The 22,937-nt window shown below is 41.5% G+C and overlaps 1 protein-coding gene across 1 annotated transcript; it reads right to left on the bottom strand.

The window, feature by feature from the left end:
• Positions 1 to 5,566: 5,566 nt before the first annotated feature.
• SQLE (squalene epoxidase) lies at positions 5,567 to 22,667 on the bottom strand. Its single transcript, XM_030943314.1, has 12 exons — positions 22,446 to 22,667; positions 21,674 to 22,017; positions 19,249 to 19,501; positions 18,776 to 18,956; positions 16,058 to 16,154; positions 12,892 to 13,005; positions 11,909 to 12,080; positions 10,964 to 11,059; positions 10,263 to 10,405; positions 9,067 to 9,163; positions 8,566 to 8,653; positions 5,567 to 7,779 (listed from the first exon to the last, which is right to left on the bottom strand). Exons 2-12 carry the CDS (start codon positions 21,965 to 21,967, stop codon positions 7,587 to 7,589), a joined length of 1,728 nt encoding a protein of 575 aa, XP_030799174.1. The 5' UTR covers positions 21,968 to 22,017; positions 22,446 to 22,667; the 3' UTR covers positions 5,567 to 7,586.
• Positions 22,668 to 22,937: the final 270 nt, after the last annotated feature.

Raw genomic sequence — 22,937 nt, 5'->3', positions numbered from 1 at the left:
GAGGGTCTAATATGTTGGATAAATGCTCCTCCTCTTAGCAAAGTCTGATGCCACCCTGGGGTCCAGGTTCAGGACAACTCCAGGAAACTCCAGCCTGACACAGCTCTATTATCTATTACTGGTCTTCCATGTGGGTGGCAGCGGAGCCACAATATCCCAATCCAAGGGTCATCCAAAGAGACTTCAGCACCTTGGCTTGGTTGGTGAGGGAATGTGGAACACATAATTTTCCCCCCTATCCTTCCAGTTGCTGGCAAAAACAAGAAGTAAGAAACAGATGGACCCAGTCTAATTCATGGCTCTGTGGCTGGTGTCACTGCCAGAATTTTGGTTCCTTTGACAATGGGATGGGCTACACAGCACCATGCTTGCTGCCATCAGGTGAGATTCATCTTTCTCAGAAGGAGAAGGGGCTCTTTGCTCAGGAGCCAGCAGGGCTCATAGACAGAGCTTTAAACTAGACATGCCAGGGGAGAGGGATTTCAGGCTTGCCCATGACAAGCTGTGGGAGGATGCACCAAGGTTAAAGGGACAGAGTGCTAGTGAGGGCTCTCAGACAAGTGGCTCTAGAGGTGTTGTCCACATTGGAGAACTTCGTAAATCTTACAGAGATGAGCCAGGGACACCTGGGGTAATAGAAGCAATCAGGGTAACACCAGTGAAATACCTTAAAGGAATTAAGGGGTGCTCCTCTAAGAAGGTGACACAGCTGACTGCCCAGCTGAAGTGCCCGTACACCAATGAACCCAACAGACATGAGCTGGAAGCCACCGTGCTGCTAGAAAGCTGTGACTTTTTGCCATTTCTGAAACTTGGTAGGACAGATCCTATGACTGGAGTGTGGCTATTGAGATGGGACCCTTGTGGTTGGTGTCACTACAGGCCACTGCAGAAGGGGAACCAGCTGTTGAAGCATTCCTGCTCCAGCTGCAGGAGGCATCGCACTCTGTGGCATTCACATTCTCTGAAAAATTCCTTCATCCAGGGTTTTTCTCCTGAGAAGCTGAAAGGCAGTGACAGAGGCCTCAGAGAAAAGGAAAACAATTCTTATCTCATTTGCTTCTCCTGTGTTGTGCTGGTGTGGAATGCGTTTGGAGATTGTTTACCCACAGGTGATTGTTTCATTGGACTCTGGTGTGAGTTTTGACTCATTGGCCAATTAGGGCCAAGCTGTGTTGGGACTCTGGAAAGAGTCACAAGTTTTCATTATTATCTTTTCAGCATTCAATAAGTATCTTTTGTGTATTCTTTGGTACGGTTTAGTATAGTATTCTTTAATATAATTTAGTATAATAGATATCTTCTGATAAGATGGAGTCAGATGCATCATTCTCTTCCCCTCATTGGTGAACCTGCATTTACAATAGCACTCACAGACTCTTGTCCTGTTGGGGTATTTCAACCACCCTGAGATCTACTGAGGAAGTAGCACAGCAAGCTGTAAGCAGTGCAGGAGAATCCTGGAATGCCTGGAGGGCAACTTCTTCACCCAGGTAATAGCCAGCCCTGCCAGAGGGGACACAATGCTGGACCTGATGGCCATGAATGCAGTGAGCTCATCTGGGACACCAAGATTGGAGGCAGCATGGGCCACAGTGATCGTGCAGTGGTGGAGTTCACACTCCTGAGGAATGTGGGTGAGGCAAAGAGTAAAATCTGGACTCTGAATTTTAGGACAATAGGACCCCCCAGAAACTACCCTCTGGAACAAGACAGCAGAACAGAGCCAGAGTTTTATCGTCATTATATTGCAAAGGCTCTATATTGCTAGAATTTCATACCTCCTTGATGTTTCTGGTAGGCAGCTCCTCTAAGCACTGACTCTTCCTTCTTCTCACAGTAGCCAACTGACTCCAGTTCCCCTCAACCAACCAATCCACTCTTTTATAGCACTCTTCTTATTGGCTACAGCTGTTGCCTGTTAAGTCAGCCTGCTCCTAATCTTTAATAATTAACCCAGCTGTCCTGAGGGAATTAGCTGATATAGTTGCGAAGTCACTCTCCATGATATCCAAAAAGTCATGGCAGTCAGGTCCATACAACTGGAAAAGGGGAAATGTACCCATCTTTAGAAAGGGTAAAAAGTAAAAAGGAGGAATCTGGGAACTACTGACCTGTCAGCCTGGGAACACCATGGAGCAGATCCTCCTAGAAGCTGTGCTAGAGCACATGGAGAACAGGGAGGTGATTCAGGACAGTCAGAACAGCTTCACCAAGGACAAGTCCTGACTGACCAACCCAGTGGCTTTCTGTGGTGGGGTATGTTCATCTGTGGACAAGAGAAGGACTACAGATGTCAGCTCTCTGGACTTCTGTAAGGCCTTTGACAAGGTCACCCACTACCTCCTTTTAAAATTGGAGAGATATGGATTTGGTGGGTGGACAGTTCTGTGAATAAGGAATTAGTTCAATGGTCACATCCAGAGGGAAGTGGTCAATGGCTCAATGTTCAGACAGAGACAGTGATGAGTGGTGTCTTTCAGGGCTCTGTATTGGCACCAATACTATTCAATATCTTTACCAATGACACAGACACTGGAATTGAGTGCACCCTCAACGAGTTTGCAGATGAAACCAAGCTGAGTGGTGCAGTTGACACACCGGAGGGACAGGATCCCATCCAGAGGGCCCCTGACAGACTTGAGGACTGGGCCCATGGAAACCTCATGAGGTTCAACAAGGCCAAATGCAAGGTCCTACATATGTATTGAGGAAACTCCCAGTATTTATAGAGGCTGGGAACAAATGGCCTGAAACCAGCCCTGCCAAAAAGGACTTGCGGGTGCTGGTAGATGGGTCTGGCTATGACCCAGCAGTGTGCACCCACAGCCAGAAAGCCAATTGTATTCTGGATTGCATCAAAAGCAGCAGGGCCAGCAGGGCAAAGGAGGTGATTGTCCCCCTTTGCTCTGCTCTTGTCAGACCATCCCTGGAGAACTGCATCCAGCTCTGGGGTGCCCAGCACAGGAAGAACACAGACCTGTCAAAACAGGGCCAGAGGAGGGCCTGGAAGATTAGAGGATAAGGTCAGTCTCCAATGAAAACAGGCTAAGTTGTTCAGCCTGGAAATAAGGCTCCTGGGAGACCTTATTGAGGCCTTCCAGTACTTGACAGTGTTTTATAAGAAGGATGGGGACAAACTTTGCAGCAGGACCTGTTGCAATAGGACAAGGGACAATGGTTTTAAACTGAAAAGGGGCTGATTTATACTAGCAATAGGAAGAAGTTTTTACAATGAGGATGTTGAGACACTGGAACAGGTTGCCCACAGAGATAGAGGGTAGATACCCAATCCTGCAAACTTTCAGGATCTGGCTTGACAGGGCTCTGGGCAACCTCATCTAGCTGAAACTGTCCTTGCTCATTGCAGCAGCATTGGAGTAGATGAGATTTAAACATCCCTTCCAAAACAAATTATTCTATGATCAGGATTATTCTTCCTATTTACATTACTTTGCTTATATTAACAGTGGATTTCAGTTACCATTTAAAACACCCTGCCAGCTTTTATTGTCAGTACCTTGAGTAATTTCATCTCAGCAAGCTTAGTCATGCCTCTGTTCACTCTGCACAGCACAGGAGCTGGTGCAGCTCTTTGGAGCTTCGCAGGGAACAGTTTAGGAACTGCTGACACTATTTTCCATTGTAGTACTGTGTCATGCTGAACAAGCCAGAATTTCAGGATGAATAATTTATCAACTGCCCATATTTATTCTGGATTGAACGGATTTCACTTTTCTCCAGAATACACAAGCTGGTTTCAGAGAGCAATATGTACAAGGACTGTGACCCAACAGTAAATTAATGCCCTACTGACACAAAACAACCCATGAGCACCAACAGTATTGCAGCAAAGACCAACACAGGTTGGTGGGGATGTGAGCAGCCTCTGAAGTCGCAAAGGTCACAGATTACACGTGGAAAGCCAGCACAGGCAGCATGTTCCACACCTTTCCCACCTACCTCTGTGGTGTTTGTGAGGGCCCCAGGATGAGGTGAGAGATAAGAATTTGACTCCATGCTCTCAGAAGGCTGATTTATTATTTTATGATATTATATTAAAAGAAATTATATACTAAAAACTATACTAAACTATAGAGAAAGGATACACCAGAAGGCTAGAAAAGAGTGAATAATAAAAACCCATGACTCCTCAAAGCCTTGACACAGCTGGACCATGACTGGTCATTAAATTGTTTACCCAGCATGTGAATTGTTTCAATCTCCAAATCACACTGCAAAGCAGCAAAACAGGGAGAAGCTGAAGCTTCCCAGCTTCCCAGGAGAAGAAATCCTGGCAAAGGGATTTTTCAGTAAATATCCTGGTGACATACCCCTTCTGCAGTGCAGCAGCTGAATCCTGTGTCCAGTCTCGGGCCCCTCGCTACAAGAAGGACACTGAGGGGCTGGAGTGGGCCCAGAGAAGGCAATGGAGCTGGGAAAGGTCTGGAGCACAAATATTTTGAGGAGGTGCTGAGGGAGCAGGGGGTGCTTAGCCTGGAGAAAAGGAGGCTCAAGAGAGACCTTATCCCTCTCTACAACTGCCTGAAAGGAGGCTGTAGCCAGGTCAGGGTCTGTCTCCTCTCCCAAGCAATCAGTGACAGGACAAGAGGAAATGGCTTCAGGCTCTGCCAGGTGCAGTCCATGTTGTACATCAGGAAGAGTTTCTTCACTGGAAGGGTGGTTATGCATTGGAGTGGGCTGCTCAGGCAAGTGTGGACTCACCACCCATGTTCAAGAAGCAACCGGATATGGCATTTAGTGCTGTGGTTTAGTTGACATGGTGGTGTTGTCAAAGCTTGGACTTGATCTTGGCAGTCTATTCCAAAGTTTATGATTCTATGATTCCATGATACTGTCAGATTCCTCTTTCCACTACAAGCAAGTTTTCATACTCCTGCACCAGGTGAACATCTACAAACTCACCACTACGTAGCTACTTCTCTTCTTCCTCTACACTCTCCAGCACCTGCAGCTGCACCAGTCCTGGAAGAGAGGGATAACCACATCCCACAACTCCTATCTCCTTGTGCCCACCCCACTTACCTAACAGCACATCATTGCCATTAAATGTTGCAGTGTAGAAATCCTTTGAATTAACCTCTTCAGAGTTAGAAAATAGATAAACAACTCACAAGTTGCACCAAATACACCTGCATTCTGCTCCTCTCAGATTCTGAATCATGCCTGTGAAAAACCTTCCTCACATGCTGCTTTATTTGTGGCATATAGATGTAGAGAATGAAAATAAGGATTCTTGCAGATCATTTGCTGCATGCTGTGGCTTAGCACTAGGTGCTGTTGGATTCCATTTTTGGCTGTTTTACCTATGGACATGACTCACTCACTGCCAGCTTTGCTCTTCTTAGTCTCAGCTGACTCAAGAACTGCTTTTCTCATGACTTCTCCTCCACCACCCAACATCCCTCTGCATCCATGAGAAAATAACTGCAGTCAGGGACCATAGAACACAGCTTGAAATTCTGCCCTGCAGCTCTTCCTTGGGGCAGAGCCCGTGGGCCACCACCAGCTGGAGTAGGCACCCAGCCAATGAACTAAAGACCAGCTCATCAGCAATCTCAGCCAGAAGCCCCATCCTGTGTTGCTCCATGTCCCAACAATCCCACTCTGTCTGATAATTCAAAGTAAGCATTTCCTCTTGCCCCGAGGACAAGGTATGCAGCCATTTCAAGGTTGTATTTTCAGGTTGATCCTTCTTACACATGCACACACACGCACACACAACCCACATTTATCTCTTCCCCAGCAATTTCCAAGAAGTGATTGCTACCCTGATCAAGACACTTAACCAGGCACTGAATTCAGGACAAGAAGGAAAAAGTCCTTACATATATATGTACATTTAAGCAGATAAATTAGAATTTAACAAAACTCTTTAAGGAGAGATACACAACAAAAATAATCTACAGATATAATAACTTTTTATTTACGTAAGCTGAGGATGTGTATTTGGCTCAGGACTTTTTATCCATGATTTTAAAGAGACTGACTGCAAATAATATAAAAAAATAAAAAATGTAAAATTAATCAATTATTTTCAAAATTGTCACAAATTTTGAAAACACTTGTATAAATCCTGCAAACTTTGTGTACCCTTAAAGGGGCATAATTTAGTTACCACATATAATGATATTTGAAAATATTAGTACTTTACCCTAAAGTTTCAACATAGACATATTCATGATGAATGTAATTTCAAGAGGGTATCAAAAGTCATCATGGTTAGAAAAATATACATACTTTTGCTTCTGGAAAAGAAAAAGTCATTTGAAATATCCATCAAATAAAATACTAAATAAAGTCTCTCCACAGATCTTTTTCACAGTCCAAGATAAAATGGATGTTTATACACAGCTTATGCAATCTGTCATTTTCAAGGTAGAGTCACAGTTTCACCAGTACAGAAGAATAAAAACCTGTTACTACTCTCCAGAGTGCTGGCTGCACCCATGTGTGATTGTTTAGGCATGCCAAAAGAGCAGAGCCATACAGTGATATCCAAACAAATCATAAGAAAGGTAGAGAAAATGCAGATGCACAAGAGCAAAGGAAATCACACTGGTAACATCGAGAGGAATAGTGACCAATAGGAATAGACATGAACTCTTTAGTAGCATGCAGTAATTCCTACAGGAAAAATAATCCCACCACACTCCAAGTATTAAAAGGACACTTTCATGGTGCTTTTCATTAATTTTCAGAAGTAATATTAAAGATTACTGTCTACTGGAAATAGCCTGGACTTAATTTGTTTCACTGGATACAGTTTGTTGCTGTGCTTCAGTTCATGGCAGTGTTAAACTTCAGTTGCACACAGACCAAGCAGAACAACCCCAAACTTTCAAGGTTTTGAAAGGAAATGAGATAAGAAGAAATTTTCAAAAACATGTGCTTTCACTACCTGAGTGCATTGCAGTAGCCAACAAAGCAAAGATTTGGTTATTACTTGTTAAAATGAATTCTGGTGTAAAGAAGGAATTCAGAAGAGCAACATGGCACTTGCAACAGTAATTGAAATTAAAGATATAGTGACACATCAAGATCTGACATCCTTTACAGTGTCCTTTTAAGTATCAACAGACCAGTATCTTAGCTGCAACTGAAACAGAACAGATGCAAATCCTAATGAAATAACCAAATCAAGAATGTTACACTATTTCACAGTAATAAAGTCTGTGGAACTACTGAACAGAAAAAAGCATGAAGGATAATAGCAGCATATGGTTTACAATTTTCACTTCTCTGTTTATTAATATTAGTGGTGCACTCAGCAATGCATAAAGCAAGGAAAGAAATTCTGTCAAAACTGGCAATTATCTACCACATCAACACTTAATTATGGTCTTTGTAAACAGCTAACTCCTTTTTGAACTTAAATTGCAAAGAAAAAATATTTACATATAATATATATGTATAGAACCACAAAACCAAAATTAAGTTAAAACCTTATCAAGGAAATTGCATTTTGAGAAGAACATGATACAATATTAAATAATACATGTCCAAAGATTTTGAAGGCATTGTGATTTTCATGCTTTCTTCCTCCAGTCACTTTACCCTGGATTTTAATAGATTAAATACTTCATTTCAGAGTAAATAAGTGGAAATATTATAGAGCAGCTCCGGTAAAGAATAGCTCCACTACTGAAAATTGCTCGAGGCATGGTGATCCAGGACTCTGACTTAAAGCAAAAATAAACTGCATACAAGGCCACAGCAAAGAAGTGGCCAATCAGTACCATTGGTTTGGGAGATAACCTGCATTAAAAATAAACAGATAAAACTAGTAAATAAACAACATCAGAAAGAACTGAAAAACTTCCATTTTACAAATACAGACCTCCACTCAAGATCACACACCCCTTTCTGATACAGGCAGATGTGGTCCTGCCAACCGAACTGAAAAATACAAACTTGGTTTTCTTGGGCTGCTCCACACTCTGCATTCCCTTCTATGGCAAGGCCAACATACACTGCTGCTTTCTCTTCATTTCTAGTTCTCTTTGTCTACCTCTTACTCTTTGTCTTCTGCCAGAAGAATATTTTAAACAGGCTTTTCAGTTTTAGCTCTCAGTCCAAAAGGAGAGAAATATAAAAGCACATGTTCTCTTATGTTCAGAGTAGTAGGGTTTACTGTGCATTCACAAGTTTCTGAGGAGTCATTCAAACACCTTCGTAGCTAGAGATTTCCCTGTTCCTTACAGCTTTTTATGGGAGGCCTCACCCAACACTACTCTCAGCTTGTCAAGTAGGAAACATCTCCACCAGCTCCTCTGGACCCCTCTACCTTATTCAAATTCCTGTGCCACCTACAGTAGGGGCCACCAGCTTTTTAGTGGTCTTTTTTATGCCTCTAAAAAAAAAAAAGAAAAAAAAAAAAGAACTAGCACTTAAAGACACAATTTCCAATAAAGTTCCAACCTTCAGTATAATCTTAAAACCTATGCTCATGTGGGCCATGCTCCCTGTATTGAGCAGCCTGATGGGAGCAAAGCAGATCTCTCAGGGGCTCACAATAACCACTGCCAGCACAGTGAAACTTACACTGAGAGCAATCCAACGGGACCTGCGACACATTCTCCTCCAAGTCTGAAGTAATGGAAACAGGCTTTCTTTAGCTGATGCAAGGAATCTATAAAATTATAAAACAGATATAATCAACACATACTGAAACATTTTCCTGCATGCACAATACTGATATTAAATACAGGACTTTGGTAGCTGTTTTTCTGTTCAGTTCAGCTGGACTTCAAGCTGCTTTTATTTATACAAACTGTAGTCTTACAGAATATCTATGTATTTTTGTATTAACTGACTATTGTTTTCTTTGGTTTGTTATTTAGTCCTAACTCCAGACTTGCCTTCACATTGCTAAAACTCTATCTAGAAATCTATGCAGAGAACACAAGAAAACTTAAAATTCTTTGATTGATATATTTTCAATATATAACAATATACACACACACAGACATGGACATCCCCTTCCCAGTCATATTTATTTACCAAGTTGTAATTAATCAGAGGTTAACTTCAAGATATACTTACCATCTGTGGCAGCAAAGAGCTCATAAAGTGCCTGGGCAAGAACATTCACTACAAAAGAATGAGATTTTCTTCTTGACCAGTAAAATGTTCTTTTTGCCTGAAAAAACATAAGAAAAAGAAATATTTCTGTCAGTAAATACAAAGGAACATTCAAAAGATTCCCAAAGAGGTGAGGTGGCAAGAGTCATGCTCAGGAATATGTAGAAGGGATTTAGTGATATGCTAGATTGATTCCAAGCTAGGTCATTAAGGAATCTCATAAACTTGTCAAACCAGTTATCCAGGCTCCCCTCACCTTAAATGTAGGAGGGAAAAGGTTGTTCCAGAGCATGTTTCTCATCCTACAGGGGGTGTCTGGGATACAGCTGCAACTTGAAGGATAATGCTCAGCTAGTTCCCTCAATTTACTGGTAATAAATAGGAAATGACCAAGTCTGAGGTAACTAGCTGCCATAAAAGTGTCTGCATATGGTCAGGGAAGTCCTGAAGTGTCCTGGCATACAGGGTTCCTCTAAGTGCTTCTCAATTTTCAAATACACTTTTGGAATCATCTACTTGTAGTCTACAATTATACTACCTGTAATTTAGCCAAGACAATACACCTAGCCCTGTTAAAAACAGGAATCAAATAAATAAATCTTACTATCTACTCATCAGAATTTTGGGACTAAGTATCACAGAAAAAATAAACCTTGCATGAACACTGATGGAGCAGATCCTGGGTAAGAAGAATCCCTTCTAATTTACTACTCAGATTAATGCAGCAGGCAAGAGGCCAGGCTGAGATGTCTCTTGAAAGAGTGGGTACACAAGCTCATTATTGTCCAAGTTCCACTCACACAAGTGCAATGGTTCAAACCCACCACATTTAGGATCAATCTGGTTGAAAATGTCCTATGAAAATGGGAATATCAGGTTATCCCAGCAAAGCATCCTGACTAGACACAGCACACAAGTCTCCTTAAGAAAACACAGCAGGTCAGTGTGCAAAGTCTTGAAACTGCCTCTTGGCACACAGAACAGCAGTTAATTCACATCCACTGGTGAATGCCTGATATCTGATTATTCTAGCCAAAGCTTTGAAAACTGCTATGCCTCACCAACAACTTACTTGTCCCTGGGTTGCATAAAACTTAAAAGTATGTCACTGAATTTCAGCAGAAACTGTCTAAAATAAGTCCAAAATAAAGAATCACCTTAAGAACATCAGAATCTTCATAAAGGTCTGGGATATCCTGGAGCAAAGTTCTCCATATTTTAACATCATTTAAAATAACACTCATTCCTCCACCAGTTAGAGGGTGTCTTATATTATATGCATCTCCTAAAAGAAGAACACCTAGGTAGAAGAGAAAAACAATAGGATACTGCATAAGATTCTCTTATGGAATCTTAAAATTGAAATATTCTATAAAGAACATCAAACTTACTAAGATTTCATTCCCACCAGAAAATAAGATGCATAGCAACTAGAAAATAAAAAGCAAAAACCACAAAGTATGTCTTTTAATTAAAAGGCTTAAAACAGCTTTAAGATAAACAAGGTCAAACTATTTTTTCCCTATAGGTATGCATGTTCATGTGTCAAAGAACACACTTTTAAAGTTAATTTCTTTAATTTTTTATCTTTTTCTTAGAAAGGCCACATTGTATAAGCTTGAGCAACTGAGTAAATTAAATTTACAGATAAAGCAGGCGTTGACTTAACATCTGGTGTCAATGTAAACATTCCAGTTAAATTTTGCCCAAGGTACACATTTTCAAAACTTTATTTTTTATAGAAGATCCATGAGACAGCTATATTGAACAACAAATATACATCCAAGACAACAAAGTTCTATGCCCCAGAGGATGCTGATAATGCCTTTTTTCTTCCTTTTTATTTCATAATACCCACCTTTCTTGTTTACAGCTGAGGGAGGCAAGAAGCTGGCTGGCATAGTCCTTAAACGATCGTTCTGAACTGCTATTAAGAATGGTTCCTTTAAATGATCTGCAACAACCAAATATTTTAGCTATAGTAGTTAGACAAAGACACAAATAATTTGTACATGATCCTTTTTAATATCTTTGAGATATCACAGAGTCATAGAATGAATGGTATGGGTTGGACTGGGACCTTGAAGATGATGTAGTACCAACTCCCCTGCCATGGGGGGAGAGACTTTCCCTAGACCAGACTGCTCAGAGTCCCATCCAACCTGTCCTTGAATATCTCCAAGGATGTGGCAACCACAAAATCCCTGAGCAATCTGGTTTAGTTCCTCACCACCCTCACAGTAAATAATTTGCTCCTAATATCTAATCTAAACCCACTCTCTAATTGAACTCCTTCCCCCTTGTCCTGTCACTGATGCCCTTGTCAATAGTTCTGCCCCATCTTTCTTGTAGAGCCCCTTCAGGTACTGGAAGGCCACAGTTAGGTCCCCCCAAAGCCTTCTCTTTTCCAGACTGAACAAATCCAACTCTCTCAACCTCTACTCATGGGAGGAGCCCTCCATCCCTCTGGTCAACTTGGTGGCCTCCTCTGGACTCATTCCAATAAGTCAATGTCCTTCCTGTGCTGGGGACCCCAGAGCTTTATATAATCCTGAATTGCTGACCTCACCTTTACATAATCCTGAATTGCTTTATATAATCCTGAATTGCTGACCTCATAGATGTGAGCTGAACAAACTTCTGTGTCTTGTGTGGTGTGCAACCAAAGAAGGGTAAATGGCTCCTGAAACTGTGACTGTGTACATGGAAAAAGCCACACAGTTCTATCAATTCAATGAAATGTGTCCCCTTTTTTTTGACATAAATAAATGTGACAATTCTCTAGAAGTCTTTCCAGACTTACCAGGTAGTTGTGGATGAATGGTCTCAATCATGTACTCTTTTAAATTTTTTGGCATTTCCCCTCGAATATCAACAAGGACCCGAGTTTCAGTGGAAGAAATCTTATAGATTAGTACTGGACTTGTTTTAGCTAAAACAAGTTCAGCATAATTAGCTTTAAACTGTGATGCATCCTTAAAAAGGAAAGAAGGGGAAGAAAGATTGAGACTGATTAATGAAAGGCTATTAAACATCAGACAAACAAAATAATTTTCTAAAACACTTTTAAATAAAATCCTCCATCATATTAAGCTTGTGTTATTATTCTCTTGAATGAAGAAATGTTTACAAAAAGAAAGTTCTGAATTCCAGTGTAGCAACAATTCTTTTGCCAATACATTTTAATATTTACTAGAATCACTAACTTATCCATTTCATTTGAATGCCTCACCAAGATTTAATATATGCCATTAAAAACCTGTAACATAATCAATGTAGGAGTTTTCAGTAAGATAATTTTGTTTTCCTTTCATAAAGAAAGTGGTGGGAGGGAAAGAAATCCACTAGTCTAAATATAACTACTTGGAGACACAACTGAAGAAGAATCACAGGGCCCTATCTAATGAGATCTTAAAGGAGATTCCAAAAGTAGACAAACTTGGGCAGTGCTAACTGGATTAGAGACCCAAAAAGTACTGGAGTTCCTACCAGTCAGTGTTCCCAGGTAGTGTGAAAATTCTGTTAGCTTCAGCTCATGCTTAATTATTTTTGCTGTTAATGCATCAGTTAATGCAGCAGACATAGAATGAAAGAACCAGACAGGATTTCTACCTGGATTCTCCAACCACCCAGCTACCAACCCAGATTCCCAGTCCAAAATCAGGACACCACTTTCTCTCTTGAAGTTTGTAGGTCCTGAAGGCAAATATGTTCATATGGGTTACAAGGTACCCCACCTTCGGCAACAGCATAGTGGTTTATATAGTATTGTAACTTAAAAGTTACCTTCAAAATGCAACCAACAAAATGAGATGAAACAGTAACTTTGCTGGATATCAAGTTTTTCCTGAATTTGGAGAAAAGTCCATCAGCTACAACTGTAAGCGGAGCATGAAGTTCCTGCAGCATAAATTAAAAATAAAGATAAGACACCATCAATTTTGCTACAGAACAATGAGCAGCAATTCCCAACATAGGTATTCGAAATACTGTGGGGTTTGCCTTCCTTGTATTCCTATTTATCTATTTGCTACACAAGCTGATCTAACAATATACTCCAGCTTTTTTAGAAAACACAGCTATGGGAACTGTGTAGAAACTTGGATTAAAAAATACAACAAAGAGAAGTATTTGCTCTGTAATGCTCACAGAAGAAAAAAGGAAACAAAAAAGAATTTCAAATTAAAGAACTATGTATAAGCAGCTATAGAAAACCAAACCAAATTATAACAAACTGACAAGCTATAAGCACTTAGGCTCTTCTTTAAAAAAACACACAGGGAGCTCTGAGCAGTTCCAAATTTACTTAGGAACTAGACAAATAGTATATATATAGACAAAATACAAATCTGAGCAAACTCATCAGGCTCAGCCTGAAGGTCTGTGCAAATTCTAATGTTTAACACATACATTCCTCTCGAACATAAGCAAATAATTCCAGTTACTAAAATGTACTTTTACAGTCATATAACCACATTATTATACTAGGAAGCATTTAAAGGTAGGTGCTTCCTTCCATCTATAGCTTTCTCAGTGTCAGCATGTTCCGTGACTGAACTTCAAATGACAACAGATTTACAACAAGTATGAGTACTCATCTTTCAGTGATTTCATCTGCTTGGCATAAGCAGTAAGAAGTAGTTCTCCTTTTAAGCTTTCAGTTTGTAAGTAAGGCAAAAAAAGCACACTGTGTTTCATTAGTACTCCTAGGAAATCTTTTACTATTGTATGGGTGAATCACTCTGAGTTCCTGTATGAGCAGTTGCCACCAGTATTGGAGTGAATTCATAAAATCATAGAATATTCTGAGGTGGGGGGGACTCACAAGGATCTTCAAGTCTGACTCCACTTGGTCACACAAACCTTAACATCTTTTGCTGTGTGAAGGGAAGTTGGACAAAATCAGATGACAGGAGATGTGAGTAAGGTAAAACATGTTTTATGTGTCTCTGCTTATAGAAGTGAGCTCCTGAGTAGAGTTACCTCTACTACAGATTCACCTCTTTCCTATGGATTCCTAGCCTGGATGACTGCAAACTCTGATTCTTCCTGCAATTAGACCAAAGTCACCTGTCCATATCAGTTTTCTGCTGTCTAATGAGTACAACACTCATGCTACAATTCTTCCACAGTCAAAACAACTAACCTTGAGTCTACTGGAGTTGCCTAGTTTTGAAAAAGTGTATAAGTTTTAGCATATTGGCTAGTTTGAACGTCATTTAAGAGAATAAAAATCTCAGAGGTAATGTGGTGGAGAGTGTAGGATGGAAAGAACAGAAAAACACATACAAAACACAGCATCTTTTCTTTATAAAAGCAGGCTAAGGAATGTAAACAGGCTTGAGTTTGGGTTTTTTATTCAGCTAAGAATTTCCTAGCTGTAAAAACTCACAGGGAGGGAAACAAAGTAAATAGAAATGTTTAATAGAAATTTCTTATATACTAGATTTCTAAAATCGAAGGAGATCTAAGACAGCAAATGAAACAGCTCTTTCCAGCCACAGAACTTCAGCATTCAGAACAAAACATGAATTTGTTTATCCCTAGTATACAGACAGGAAACTTAAGGGCTTTAGAACAACACCCAGACTTTCAGGAAAGATGCAGGCTAGAACACTGGTCACCCAGTGTTCAAATAAGTCACACTGAAAATTACAACAATAACATCCATAAGTGTGTAAAGCTTAAAAACAGAACTCAAAACAAAATACACATGTTCCCCTTCTACCCCTCAAACAAAATAAAACAAAAACACCCTTCTACATTCCTGAATGATAAAGCCAATTGAATTTGGGAAATAAATCCCAACAAACACCCTTCTCAATGCAAAAAATCCTCCTCCTCTCCAATATCCCTGTCTTTCCCATACCCGTGATTCAGTGGCTTATTCTCTTAGAGTGGATTTGCTAATACAGTTTCATTTATTTTACATGGCAGCTAAGACAGACCAAGGAACACGACCTGGAACTCACTCCTCCTCCAGCTACCTCAAGAGGGGTCAAGGGTGTTGTTACTTCTCTGCTCTGTTGCAGCACTTAGCTGTTGAGTGGGCTGAAATGGCACTTGCCTGAAGACAATCTAAAACCACCAGCTTGCTCCCCTACAGCTTTGGCAAGTACTTTTAAAAGGCTCTCTTCTATTTGGTTCTATGCCACCAGTCCCATCTCTAAATGACTTAGGGATGGACAGATGTCAGAGATCTTTGATCTTAGAGAGCAGAGCAAGATCCTCCAGCTACTCAGGAACTTTCTCCATCTACTATGGAGGGGAGCACAGCATAGGCAGATTCCCATCTTTCCCATCAGAGTGCATCTACATAACTTTAGGCATCAAAGGAACATCAAAGTACACAAAGAAGATCACAAGTTTGGTTTTCCTGGAGAATAGGCAGCATATCCAGAACTTCAGTACAGGAGTTCTACCCAAACTGGTCTCTCCTAAGCTCACACAGTTTCACAGCATTTAACCAGCAGTTTAGCATTAGAATATGCCAAAATTCTTTTTCTGTCATCCAAGAAATGACAAGACAGAGCTTTCACTATCAAAAAGTAACTTTTTCATTTTCAGTCCCTCACTAGATGGTGGCAGTATATGTGGAAATGCAGACCACTACACACAGCTGAAGTAAAAATCTTAATATATTGTTCTTTTCACCAGGAACTCTTGAAAGATTTTAAACTCCAGACATATACATAATGAAACAAATAAGGAACTGAATTCTCCAGAGAAACTGAAAGCAGAAGCTTCCTAAGAAGTTAAAACAAGAATTCCCATATTCCCAGACTGTATGCACTAGAAAATAATCTCCCTTTATTGAATCTTTCGGCTTTCTTGATAACTACATTATTTCTGTACCAGTGGTCTGAAATACAAGCTTCTAAAAAATTATATGTATAAAGCAACCCTCAATTTTCTCAACAGTTTAACAAAGATTATAACAGAAAGCTCTTACCTTAGTGTCACCAGTTTCTTTGTCCTTGTACTGAACACCCACAACACAGTCATCTTCCTCAAGTAACTGTAACACAGTCCCTTCAATGAATTTTGCACTGAAGTGAAACAGAGGGGTTAAAACAGAAGAGGATTAATGATGCCAGCATTCCAAGGCACTAGACATAGATAGAAAACCAAATTTTCAACAATGTTGTCTCTGCCAACATGATTAAAATTTTGCAAAAAAAGGGTTCTTGAACACTTTCTGAAACCACATTAAATGTCAAAAAGTGTTGGTCATAAATTTCACTTTGACACTACCTTTGGTTTGATACCTGAATATTCTAAAGACTGTACTGTTTATCATAAACATCCTGTCACTTAGTGGATTCCCCAACTGTGCCCCATGTCCCTGTGAGAGATGCTGAGAGGAGTTCACACCTAATAATGGTCAGAAATCAGGGAGCTGCCTGAGTCATCCCTACTAAAAGCTAGGAATCGCTGACAGTGCAGGTGAGAACTAGCTCTGAGGAGAATTTAAGAGCAGGATCAGCAGCACTTAAACCCTTAACATGAACGCTAGATAAAAGTCAGGCACATAATTCTCAGAGCAGTCCAAACTAACCTAACCTGCCTAGGACACATATCTAGCTTGTCACCTCAGGAATTTGGGAGAGAGTTCTGGTTTTTTTCTATTTATGCTTTTAAAGTTCTGCTAACATGTTCGAGTGGAGCATCCCCTGCTTCTATCTCCCAACCAGAGCTATTTTCAGTTCAGAAATTAAATCTCTCTAAACTTATATTCTTTGTTGGGTCCAAGCTCTTAGACCTGCTCACAGCGCTTCAGACTTAGCAGCTTGAAATGGGACACTCAATCTCCTGCAAATATTCCATATCCAGATGGAATTCCACAGCTTTAAGAACTGAGCTAAAGGTGCATGTAAGAATACAACAGCTTGCTATTTTAGGCTCTTAAAAGGAATACAAGCATCTCAAGTAATGTTTTTTTCCCCTGGCATCCAGCACAGACATTTCAGAGCAGCTCATGACTGGCTTAATTTGACAATAAACAGGCACGTTGGCTGTATCATATATGAATGGTTATGAGTGAGCACTCAACAGAAACCTCAGCAGGAATCAGCATCCTGCAGATTCTATCAGCTCTACGTTTCTTTTACAGCTGTCATTTCAGTTACCTAAGTGCTCACTTTTTCATCTTGTTCTCATCCACTATAAGTGAGTTTATTATAATTATATATAATTATTTTATTATTATGAACAAATGATGCCTTACCTCCTTCTGCAGCAAAAATGACTTTACTTATCTAAAACACATTCATATTGCCTAGTGCTTATAAAGAGGATATACTAATCACTAATAATTATCCCCTATATCCTCAAAAGCTTTGTAATAAAACCCAAAATCTCCTAGCACTATTAAGAGTTCTTGATCTTTCACTGCACATAAACTTGCAGTTTTCTATGCCACAAATTAAATAGCAAGCAAGTATACACAAAACAAGCATTTAGGAGTGTGTGGAAAATGGGAAAGAATTTCATTCAAGTCACAAATATGATTTTTGCAAGTTTTTGTTTCAGAGACTGTGTACAGCTACTGGAGTTTTTCCCACAAGTTGAGTGAGCACTCAGATGCCCAAATGTCATTGAACTTAGAGCCTCAAGAAGGTTTTAGCTTTCAGAGCTAGTGAACACAGACACCATTAATTGCAACTGTACTACAGAGCTGCTATCTTTAGTGCCGCTTTTAGTAATTCATATGATATAACAAATATGAAAGGAGAAAGCAATTTTCCAGCTCAGAATAAAGATGTTAGGTAAAGATATGATAATGCCATATGTCCCTTGTAAAAGGACATATGGCATTATGATATTCTTAGGGGAAAAAAATCATTTAGGGGGGAAAAAAGACAATACAAAAAAAATACCACACAGAAAGCAGCACATAGAATCTATTCTTTTTCAATAAAAGGTTACTTCTTATCTCTTTTATAGAAGAAAGAAAACAGTTAAGAGAAAGCACCTTTTTTTCTTTTAATTATGAAAAGAAATTGTCTTCGGTATTCTGAAACATACAAATTATTAACTGGAAAGAGTTACTTCCATTTAATGCTCCTTTTTAGTTACTTTGGTTCATTTCTTGTTGTCAAAAAAGAAAGCAAAACAACATACAAATGTAAACGCTTGATTTCTATCATCATTGATAACATCAGTCTCAAAGCTACATGCTTCTGCCCAGTGTAGAGGGTTGGACTACCTGACCTTTAAAGGTCATCCCTTTAACCCAAAGCACTCTGTGCTCTAACAAATAGTGCCAGATTTGCCATTCATGCCTTGCCTGAAGAAGTTCTGTGCACTGCTCACCAAGAAGAGGTCACTACTTCTGGTAAAATGCCAAACCTAAGAATCAGCAGAAGAGAATCAACCCTGCACCTGTGAACTGTTCTCTCTCACAGATGGGGAAATATCTTGCCTAATATTTAAAGCCCATACTCCCTTAAAGATTAAGTTGTCCCAAAGTGATATATACATATATGATGTGTATATAACTTATGAACTTGTCTACAGAGAGCAGAATAAGTAACTCTAGCTGCTATGTTCTCTCACTCTTGCTCATCACAGCCCTCTGGGTTGGGGAATGGTTAAGGAATCTCATGGAAATGATGGGAACAATGCTTCTGAATCTCCGGATCCCAGCTGTGCTTTCACAATGACTCACTTGGGCTCTGCCATAGCTGCCCTTCGAAGGCCCATGATAAACTGGCCATGATGAAAAGATCTTCCACTGGCCACACGTCCATCTTCAGATGTTGGATAAGGAATCTCAACCTCCAATTTGCTCTCTAGATCATGAATTATGTAACCATTTACTATTTGTGAATCAATACCTTCTACTGTATCTGCAAGATAAAAGCCAACAGATGGGTTAAAACAAGTTTTAAAGCAAGCCTAATTAATTATTTATTAAAGGCATTTCTTTACACAGGGTCCAATTTTCTTAAATAAAATACACATGTTGAAAGAAGAGTTTTCAAAATAGCAAACTGGAAATACACAAGTGATTTTAATTCAAATGTTAAGTGCAGATAATGTTTTTCTTAATTTTTCCTGTAGGCATACTTTTACTAAATACATTGTTGAGCATAGTAACTCTTGTGTTACACATCTATTTACACTTTGAAATGTACCCACCTTCAAGACCCAAGTCCCGAAGAGCATTGAATCCTCCAGGCTGCAACAATTCTCCAACTATCCTGTCAGGTTCTTTCAGATCCCTCTCTATGACAGTCACCTTCCTTCCATCTCTTGAAAGCACCGTGGCCAAGGAAGAACCAAGGACACCTGATCCCACAATGATAATTTCTGGATCATATTGGGGTGACAGTGTTGTGTTTGGAGCGGTCTCTGTCAGATGTACATCTGAGAAGTTCACTTCTCTTTTACCCTTTAGAAAACAAAGCCAACAAAGTTACACATGCCAATGGATATGTACCATAATCTTGTCAAGTGGGCTGACTTTGGAGCAGCTCTACTCTGAGCCAGGGTAATGAGGGTGCATTGGTAGTTGGAAGGCACCTTGCAGTTTAGTTTTGTCCAAAATTGAGTCTGTCATACTCTACAAGGCAACAAAAGCACAACAAGCAGAGAAAAGAAAAAACCAACACTGCTGCAAATCAAGACCCTGGCTAAAACCTGCCCTGCTGATCCAAGACAAAGCACAAACAAAACTGTCAGAGATTGAAAGCTGCTATAAAAAGCAGTAAGAAAAGGCTGTCCCATATTCTTGTCCTATAAAGTAAGACTGATACCTTCATGCCAGTGAACCACTCTAGCACAGCGGCCTTAGCACTTTTTAATAAAAAAGGTATTAGATTTACTGGAAAATTTATTTCTCTGGAAAACATACTCCTTTTAAATTATACTCTAAGTGAACCTACTTAACTAACTAAACAGCAACTTATGGTAATATTCAGAATGAAAAAGTGTCAGCAGAAGCAGCTGCCTGGGAAATGCTTTTAAGTAGTAGTCCTGAAATGAAGAGTCACGTAACATCTAAAAGTATAATCAATATCACCATTCGTCTACATAGCTGCCTGGGAAATGCTTTTAAGAAGTAGTCCTGAAATGAAGAGTCACGTAACATCTAAAAGTATAATCAATATCACCATTCGTCTACATTTAAAGCTGTTAAGAAGTGACATATATTGCACTGGACATCAGTTAATACAGAAACTGGTATCTTAAATCAGCTCTGTTATAGAACCTCCCCAACAGCACCTAATCACGTACACTTCAAAGTGAAAAATAATTTTAAGGGCAACTCCATTGCAAAGCTGCAAATCATTTCTCCAGCTGGTAGATGAGAGTTCAATTCAGTCTTTCACAAATGCCTCAGCACTGCAGCGCTGACATTGGTAAAAATATGATTGCATCAGTGAAACACACTGACACCAGAATTTTTAGTGGCCTAGTGTCATGTTTATATCTACAATACAGCAAGAGAGTGCAAAACTCTGAATTCAGGTAACACAAGAAATTGGTAAAGGCAGGCTTGAACAGAAAAATTAAATAAAAATCAAAAACCTTTGACTTGCAGCCACAACCAGTTTCATGTACTTCTGTGTGAGTGGTCAGTGCTCATGTGAAATTGCCCAGAAGTACATAGGAAAGGAGCCAAATAGTGCTGACCACAGATGTACTTGATATCTCTGTCCAGTTCATGGTCTTGGATGGCAGGACTCCAGCTAAGCTCCAGGCACCACCTACAGCTCTCCACTTGTTCCACAGCAAGGCTCATGCAAGGCTCAAGGGAACAGACTGACTATCTGAGCAAGTCCTGTGCCTACTGTACAAGCAATAGGTCAGCAATCATTTCCCAGTAACTCTATCTGCAGTTGCATAAACAAATGTGTTTATCCATAAATATTATGAAGCTCATCAGAGAGTTACAGAATGGCAGAGGTTGGAAAGGGTTTCTGGACATCATGGGGTCCAAAGCCCCCATTCAAGCAGGATCAGAGCAGACTGGCCTGGGCCCTGTTTCCTATACCTCCAAGGATGGAGACTCTTCCACCTCTCTGGGAACGTTGCAGTGCTTAGTCACCCTGACAGTAAATAGTGCCTCCTAATGCTCAGAGCAAACATCTGTTTCAGTCTGTGCTCAGCACCTCTCTTGCTGTCACTGGGCACTGATGGAAAAAGCCTTGGCACAGCCTTCCTTGCACCCTCCCTGCAGGTATTAACACACAGACTTCCGTTCTGGACAGCCACTCAGCCTCTCCTCATAGGAGAGATTCTCCAGTCCTTCAGCTCTACAACAGACTGGCAACCGAAGATATTTTTCTGCTGCTACGACAATCTTTTACTCCTAATCTTTTTTAAAACATATTTGTTTTGATGCTAGAAAACCCCTGGTCTACCGCTTAAGTAAGTTTGACACTTTCTTTTGCCATCCAAAACTGACACAAAATATGACAAATCAAACATCCAGCACCTAAAGACAAACCCTGTCCACCCCTTTCTTAGCTCTTTTCCCTCACCAGAGCAGAGGGGCAGTGGCCAGAGGGAAGAGCAGCAGGACCTTTCACCTCACGTGCTGCGTCTGAATCCAACTTACCTTTCTGGATTTGGGCTGCTCAACTTGCTGAGACGCCGGGGTGGGTTTGGCCCAGAAGAAGCCAACCAGCGGCAATGCTGAAAGCACATCAGAGAGAACCCCCAGGTGCGACTTCTGCTTCTGCTGCTGCCGCTGCCGGGGCCCCCTGAAGTGGTACCTGTAGGACAGCACCAAGCCGAGCGAGAAAAACACCAGCACGGAGAGCAGCACCTCCTTATTAGCGTAAGTCATGAGGTCTCCACACTTTTTATACACGTAAATGAAGGAGGCGATACCCAGAAAGGTCCACATCATGAGGGTCACTGATCTCGGTTGTTGCTCCAAAGCTTCACCGCAGATGGATGCTGCCGAAAATAGGGTTTCGTGGAAGGGATGGAAAAAATGTATCTATAGAAAACAGACGATTTCCTTTTCACTGGAAGGTGGGGAGATTTCAATGGAAAAACACGGAGCCCCAGAAGAGGAACAAGCCCCACCTCGCCAGGCTGCCACAGGAGCCTGGACAGAGGTTCCGAAACCGAAAAAACCCAATATATAAAACGTCTTCTCAAGAATCCCCTCCCGGACACGCGACACCGGAGGAGCTGGAGCTCGTCTCACCGCCCCCGGTCACCCCTCGGCGGTGCCCAGTCCCGCCCGATGCCGGGACTCTCCTCGGCCGGCAGCGGCGATGCCGCCGAGCCCTCACTCCCGGGGATGAGGCAGCGGCGCCGCGCGGGGCAGGGGGAGGACGGTGCACGCCCAGGGGGGCGCGGCTGATGCTCTGCTCTACCTGCCCGCACCAGGGCACCCCGCAGCCGCCTCACGGAAAGAAGATGCGGTGCCGCTGCCTCCCTCCTTGACCCGGTCGCGGCGGCCGGCGGCACCTCGCGGCAGGAATGGGGCTGTGGGAGGGAACCAGGGGCAATAGGCGCGAATGGCGAGGGCGGCCCGTGGGAGGGGCGGCCCCGCGGCCATGCTAATGAGTAACGGCCGCCGCCGCCCCGCGGGCACCGCGCGCCCGTGCCTCAGCGGCGCCGGCCAATCGGCGGCGCTATGCCGAGATGGCGCTATGGCAAGCGACCAATCGGAGCGCCGGTAGGGCGGGGCTTGCGCCCGCCGGGCGATGTGACGCGAAGGGCGGGGCGGAGTTGCCGTGGTGACGGTGAGGGGCGGGGCCGCTGAGGGGCGCCGGTAGGCCGCGGGCAGCGGGCGGCAGCAGGGCCGTGTCCCCTGCTCGGGGAACGCGAAAGACAGCAACACCCGTCGGAGAAATCCGAGAATC

The sequence above is a fragment of the Camarhynchus parvulus genome, chromosome 2, assembly GCF_901933205.1.
Source record: "Camarhynchus parvulus chromosome 2, STF_HiC, whole genome shotgun sequence".
Taxonomy (NCBI): Eukaryota; Metazoa; Chordata; class Aves; order Passeriformes; family Thraupidae; genus Camarhynchus; species Camarhynchus parvulus.
Note: the sequence above shows the minus strand (reverse complement) of the source record. Positions and strands in the feature narration are given on the sequence as shown.

Excerpts from the sequence above, each read along its gene's own strand:
- SQLE (XM_030943314.1), bottom strand. The coding sequence starts at position 21,967 with ATGATGTGGACCTTTCTGGGTATCGCCTCCTTCATTTACGTGTATAAA. Across the intron at positions 13,006-16,057 it reads AAGAAACTGGTGACACTAAG|GAACTTCATGCTCCGCTTAC; the intron begins GTAAGAGCTTTC and ends TTTATGCTGCAG. Across the intron at positions 12,081-12,891 it reads TTGTTGGTTGCATTTTGAAG|GATGCATCACAGTTTAAAGC; the intron begins GTAACTTTTAAG and ends TTCCTTTTTAAG.